Source organism: Poromitra crassiceps (genome assembly GCF_964638095.1).
Source record: "Poromitra crassiceps genome assembly, chromosome: 21".
Lineage (NCBI taxonomy): Eukaryota > Metazoa > Chordata > Actinopteri > Beryciformes > Melamphaidae > Poromitra > Poromitra crassiceps.
The window spans coordinates 11,750,053-11,757,309 of NC_139638.1; the positions used below are offsets into that span (position 1 = coordinate 11,750,053).

Here is a 7,257-nt window from a genome sequence, read left to right on the forward strand (position 1 = left end):
TACTGAAGTGGAGGATTCTGCCTCAGATAATGAGAAGAGAAAAATTGCCTTTTTACCCTTTTCACCTGTGGTGTCTCGTCTTAACTGTGTGGTGTGAAGCGCAGCATCAGTCTGTGTGGACTCTCCACTGTGTGGCTCACACACACACACAGGCAGGCAGGCAGGCAGCCAGCAGCGCTGTGTCAGCGTGCAGTGAGTGGGTGGTAATTACAGTCATGCAGGAGGGAAAGATGTCCTCCTGCAGAGATACACACACACACGCACGCACGCACACACACACACGCACACAGAGCCCATGCCCCCGTTTCACATCTGATAATAGGTCTCACTGTCTAATGAGACATGTCATTGCAGCAGCTGCCTGCTGCCATTCTCATAGTCTCTCTTCCACACACTTTCTCTCTCTCTTTATCCGCTGTCTCTCCACACCTGCATAGTTAATTACAGATATAGTTTTCAACAGCACACCAGTGATTTGATTAAAAAACACTTAAGTCTGGCAGCACTGTATTAAGTGTTATGTTAACGCTTGCCTCAACTAACAATGACTTGCAAGGAGAAAGGCGTAGCAAAAATAGAGGATATAAAAATAGCATGATAAAAAAAAAGAGTAAAATCTACAAGCTACACTCCCAAAAGGTGACACTAGGTAGGCTGCCCCTCTGCTGAATTGACTGCTGGTACACTTTACATTAGCTCTGCATTTACACACAGACATTTGTGATTTTAGTGGGACATCAAATACGTTAGGAGATGGGGATGGGGGGGCAAGCGCAAGGGCGATTATAAATTCTTTCTGGGTTAAATTGAGATGAAAACATTTTGGGTAAGTGTTATCAGAGCGGGATATGTCCCAGATACATTCTGAGAGTGACCATAGCTAAATCAAGATAGCCTCAAACAAAGCATACCGTAACTCCTAAAAATGGTCGTGTTAAGCCTCTCACATTACTAGCTCTGTGGAGGGAAATGCCAGCAATAACTAACCACACACCCACACCAAGATAGTGCCTGCTCGAGAAATGGGGGGGAAAAAGTGAGTGTTTGACTCAGTTTATTGAACAAAATATCTTACAGTATCTTGGATATACATATATACATAATGATCTTGTACTGTATAACACCGCTGTTGAACGTTGACCTCTGCATTGACATCGACCGTGACACTGTGCCTCTCGTCTTCAACGAACGCTTCAAGGAAATATGAATACATCATTGACTCCCAAACACGTGATACAAATCGTAATATAGAAAGCACAAAAAATAAGAATTTGTCAGTGAAAAGTACTCACTCTCAGGACAGAAAAGTTCTTCATACAAAAGAAAAAAAAAAACTTTTACAATTTTTTGCAGTTACAGTATGCAGGTAATAAATATACCTGGAATTCCCTCTATTTCTGTCGTAAGGTATAGTGTTGTTCACTTTCCTCTGCAGGGAATCACCAATATGGACTTATTCTAGAACAAATAAAGTAGTGGAGGTTGTTGTCTCCGCCGCGACGCTTCCGCTGCCAAATGCTCAGCAGGCCTCTCAGATAACATACACGTCAGTCTTCTCCCCGAGAAGCCAATAGGTTCTCATTTTGCCTTTGCCCTGGAAAAACACAGAAATCAATAGGTTCATCAATGCAATATCCTCTTAAGGCTGCCCTTCAGCTGACCTTACCCCACCTTTCTCCTGAAATGAAGCGCTGTATGTATTTCACTCCAAACTAGAAAATCTACACAGAGAAACTGGACTTGTGTGTGTTTTTTAACCAGCTAGTTAATTGCAGTTAATTTCATCCACTTGGAGTCCCGAGTCTAAATCTGGTTCAGATTATTCTCGCAGTAGCCATAGATAGAGATCTACATCTGGTGCACGACTCTTGAAAAGGGGTTAAGGACCGCCCCCCCTGAGACCAAAACAAAAAGCGTGACAGACATATGAATTGACCAACCACGGACCTCCTTATTTGCGTGACACAACTCGTGGGGCGGTACAACGATGCACCAATGCATGCAGACCACCGGACTTCCACCATAATATCATTGGAGCCACAACATTTCTCACGGCAAAACCCATAAATACTGACTTGTGATTCAGACCCTCCTGATGACGTAGGACGTTGGGTCTGACCATGTGAGACTAGGTTCCGATTTAGCTCCAGGACAGAAAACCACTCATCTAAGATTTTTGAGTTGAGATAGAACTAATTGCAACTAACGATTAATTTGTCGATTTTCTCAATTACGGTAATCGATTAGTTGTTTGGTCTATAAAATTACAGAAAATGGGGAAAATGTCAATCAGTGTTTCCCAAAGCCCATGATGATGTCCTCAAATGTCTTGTTTTGTCCACAACCCAAAGATATACCATTTATTCTCACAGAGGAGTAAACAAACCAGAAAATATTCACATTTAAGAAGCTGGAATCAGAGAATTCAGACTTTTCTTTAGAAATATATAACTGATTAATCTTAAAATTGATTAATTTAACAGTTGACAACTAATCGATTAATTGATTAATTGTTGCAGCTGTAGTCTCTAGTACAGTGGTTCTCAAATGGGGGTCCGGGGACCCCCAGGGGTCCGTGGCACTTTGCAAGAGGGTCTATGAAAGGTTGTCAGGGAAAAAATTTTTTTTTTTTTTTTTGCAAAAGCTTCATAGTTCAACGGAAATATTGTATGCTTTAAATCTAAAATGGTTCATGGATTACATTCTAATCTGACAAACCTATCAATTTAAATGTCAAGCATGTTACCATGGAAACAATTAAGCTTAGCCCAAAATCACAAATCAGAATGAGGGGGTCCCCGGTATATTTTCTATCTTGTAAGGGGTCCTTGGCTGAAAAACATTTGAGAACCTCTGCTCTAGTAAACATAGACGTTAAGACATTAAGACATTAAGACGTTCTCCTTACCTTCATTTCTACATCTCCTCGTAACTGTAGATCAAAGTAGCCAAACTCATCAAGCACTTCTTTGGTTGCTGAGGAGAGATGGATCTTCAGCGCTGCAAAGAAGAGGACAACAGGCAAGACTGAGTGTGTAACGCCATCAAGAACAAGACTGAGTGTGTAACGCCATCGCAGGCCTCTAGGAGCTATAATACATGTAAAATACATGAAAAATCAGAAGTAAGACATTGGCGATGTGTTCAAGGCCAATAGACGTCAGCACCGAGATGCTAATAGTGGCTTTATTGTTGTGTCCAATCAGTGTACACAATGCAGAGATGTGAGAGACGTGAATCCTCACTGTGATGCTGCTTTATGGCAGGGTGAGGGGCCCTGGTAAGTGCTATCAATTATTTACCAGTGGACAATACACTGTAGCACAATACAGGAAGCGACTCAGTCGTTAATCAATACATGTGATGATCCGCTCGCAAAATTATCCAACCGCCAGATCATAACACTAGTTCCTGTCACTGCCAGTTACGAGCTATAATTTCTGTGCAAAAGCCATTGGTTTCAGCAGGTCAATGCATCTCATATTCAGCTTTGAAAACAGTTTTTATTTTTTATTTAAGGAAGTCTCAGCATATCAGCACTTTATTTCAGCTAAGTTCTTGAGACAGGTGAAATGATCCATCCCTATAGATTCTTGTTCACAGTTGTTTTAACAAAGATAACAAAGATTTGCTCTCAAATAGGAGGATTAAATCACTTTATGATGTGTTTTTCTCTCTCTCAGTGTACTTACCAGTGTTGGGAGTAACTCATTGCAAAAGTAACATATTACATGTAATATATTACTTTTAGCAGTAACTCAGTAATATAACTATAATAGGATTTCAGTCATCAGTAACCAGTTACTTTGTCAAGTAACACAAGTACGAAATTGAGTTACTTTTTTTAATCAAAGCAAATATTTTAAATAAAGATACAATAATTTCCGAATCAAATTGTGTGTTTTTATGCAAATAACCACTATAGATGACAATAACAATGGAAAAGGATAACATTTAGAATTTTGGACGGTTTAAAATTACTTTTCGGGGTGGTTCCGGGGCGGCGATGTCATTCTGCTACTGCAGAATATTTTGGTGAAAGTAATGCAAAAGTAGTGTAGTTACTCTACACAGAAAGTAAATAATACATAATACATAGAAATAATACATAGAAAATCATCTAAAACTTTTTTTCCATGTTGAATGCCAGATCGTGACATTCTGGCTTAAGTGGCATCATGTGATATAAGAGCTGACGGGCACCAAAGAGATACAGTCTGAAGAAATGAGACTCATCCTCTAAAGAGATACAGTCTGAAGAAATGAGACTCACCCTCTAAAGAGATACAGTCTGAAGAAATGACACTCACCCTCTAAAGAGATACAGTCTGAAGAAATGACACTCACCCTCTAAAGAGATACAGTCTGAAGAAATGACACTCACCCTCTAAAGAGATACAGTCTGAAGAAATGACACTCACCCTCTAAAGAGATACAGTCTGAAGAAATGACACTCACCCTCTAAAGAGATACAGTCTGAAGAAATTACACTCACCCTCTAAAGAGATACAGTCTGAAGAAATGAGACTCACCCTCTAAAGAGATACAGTCTGAAGAAATGACACTCACCCTCTCCATTCGACTCCATCCGAGATGCCGTGTTGACAGTATCTCCAAATAAACAGTATCTGGGCATTTTCAAACCAACCACCCCAGCACAGACAGGACCTATAAAACACAAGCACAGACAGGACCTATAAAACACAAGCACAGACAGGACCTATAAAACACAAGCACAGACAGGACCTATAAAACACAAGCACAGACAGGACCTATAAAACACAAGCACAGACAGGACCTATAAAACACAAGCACAGACAGGACCTATAAAACACAAGCACAGACAGGACCTATAAAACACAAGCACAGACAGGACCTATAAAACACAAGCTAAATATACTTAAAATATACTTGTGGGGGGGGATCAGACATTAATACATGCCAAGAACACTAGCGTCATTATTAACATACGTCGACCCCAGTAAAACATCTTTTTAAAATAGGACAACAAAGGCATGATTGGAGTGAAACCGCGCTCACAACGCTTTGCTTACATCGACAATGCTAAGTGCCAACCTACGCAGGTTACTCAAAGGTCCATCTCTGCTGCATGTCAAGTGTTAAGTGTTTGAATAAGAATATAAACACTGCTGCCATTGGCCGATACAGTCTAAATACTATGTGAAAAGACAATCATAAATTATTTGAGAGTAAATGTCTCAGACAGAGCAAAGCAAAGCATCCTGTATGTGTCCAGTCTGAACGTTACAATGTTCTCGTTGGTTGTACATAACATCTTTCTATTCATTTATTTTCTTATGCTTTCTTTTTTGAGTAGTTTATTGTAGTTTAGTCTATTTTTATTCCTACTTTACTAAATATGTGACCCAAGTTGAAGACAGTATTTACTCCTTGTTTTACTTCTGGTCTTAAAGATAGTTATTTAGAATTTGCATATCTAATCATTTATCCTAGTTTTGCTAATAGGAAGGAACCATCTCCAAACTTTGAGGTGAAAATTGTTTGCGAGGATCCTGTACAGGTCCATAGTGTGTGTTTGGCATTCTAGAGGCCACCTGACGAAGCACGGATTGACTGAGCTGAGCTGAATTTGGCTTGTGATGCACTCGGCTGTGCGGTGGGAAAAACAGTTTGATACATCATGTCCAAAAGCATCATACTTGTGTTTGAAAGTATTAACAGTTGAATACTTCTTTAATGGGCCAGTCCTTCATGTGAGTCATTACTAGTGGAATACATGTCTCTGTGTGACTGGCCATTTAGTCAGGCTTTGCTCACAGAGTTGGCATGCAGCCTCTCCTCTCTCTCCTCAGAGGGTTTTCATAGTGCACTTCCCTGGCTGATTGCAACTCGGCCCAGCTGTGCTCCTCTACTCAGGTGAGCTACATCAGTAGCTGCATGCGGATGGAGCTCGCCATGGTGCTGAAACTGTGTTTGTGAGATTGGTCCTGGTGTACCTGGGAGGACACACGTACCTGTGTGTATCCCTATCCTGAGTCGCAGCTGGTCGTTGGGTCTGTGCCGGATCTTGAACGTTTTGACCTGCTCTAACAAGGCCAGTGACATGCCGGCGATCTCTCTGGCGTGGAGTTTCCCGTTCCGCACCGGGAGTCCGGACACCACCATGTACGCATCGCCAATGGTCTCCACCTGGCGGAAACAAGGTCAAAGGTCAAAGCTAAAAGGTTAGAGAACAGAGAAAGAATAATCCCAGGTCATCCTGCATACAATTTGGAGATGTAGGATGGTAGTGCAGCTTGTGCAGGATTACCATTATTAGAATTACTGTAAGTATTTATTATATTATTACTTTGCAACAAAAATTGGAGTATGTGTATTCTTTGCACTCCTTATTCCTGTATGGATCGAAGGGGAGATTCTGGCACTAATACTGCCAGTGCTGGACATTTGTTTACTACTTCTTTTCTTTATTTTTGTTGCAAAAAATGCATGCACTCAAAGTTGCATATTTTAATATGAAAGTAAGAGAACAGTCATTTCTTTTTCAAGTCTTACGATTGTAAACAAACATCAAGTCTTTCTAATTACTGAACAAGATGCGGAGACAATGATCAACTTGATTTACCTTATATACATCGAAGTTATCAATGATGGCATCAAAACAGGTGTATAGATCATTGAGCAATGTCACCACCTGCAGAGAGAGACAGAAATGTTGTGATCAAATTACTCTCTTATTAATTAACCCTGCCCACCAACACAGGGGTCGCAGTTCTGAGCCCGCTTGTTACGTCCGTCTTGGCCGGGCGTCCATACAGGCACGATCTGATCAAACTTGATAAAAAATGAAATAAAATACCAAGTGAAGAGACAGTACTGCAAAAAAAGAGGTAAAGGAAATTTGACCACAGCAGCTGTAATGAAAATGCAAGAACAAATTCCTCAGTCTGCTAATCTGTCATTGTGTTTGTTTGTTACAGGACTGAGACTGACAAAAACTCTCTGTCTGTCTGACACAGTCAAGACTCACATATCTGTGTCTGTCTTACACAGTCAAGACTCACATATCTGTGTCTGTCTTACACAGTCAAGACTCACATATCTGTCTGTCTGACACAGTCAAGACTCACATATCTGTCTGTCTGACACAGTCAAGACTCACATATCTGTGTCTGTCTGACACAGTCAAGACTCACATATCTGTCTGTCTTACACAGTCAAGACTCACATATCTGTCTGTCTGACACAGTCAAGACTCACATATCTGTGTCTGTC

General features: G+C 40.7%; 1 protein-coding gene across 1 annotated transcript in view; it reads right to left on the bottom strand.

Moving 5' to 3' along the window:
* Positions 1-1,085: 1,085 nt before the first annotated feature.
* The window catches only part of npr2 (natriuretic peptide receptor 2), a 102,272-nt gene continuing 96,100 nt past the window's right edge, over positions 1,086-7,257 (bottom strand). The window contains exons 19-23 of the mRNA XM_083657802.1: positions 6,608-6,676; positions 5,997-6,171; positions 4,570-4,668; positions 2,909-3,000; positions 1,086-1,594 (exon numbers count right to left, since the gene is read on the bottom strand). Of these exons, the coding sequence (XP_083513928.1) occupies positions 1,532-1,594; positions 2,909-3,000; positions 4,570-4,668; positions 5,997-6,171; positions 6,608-6,676 (498 nt within the window). The 3' untranslated portion in view covers positions 1,086-1,531. The remainder of the gene's footprint in view (positions 1,595-2,908; positions 3,001-4,569; positions 4,669-5,996; positions 6,172-6,607; positions 6,677-7,257) is intronic.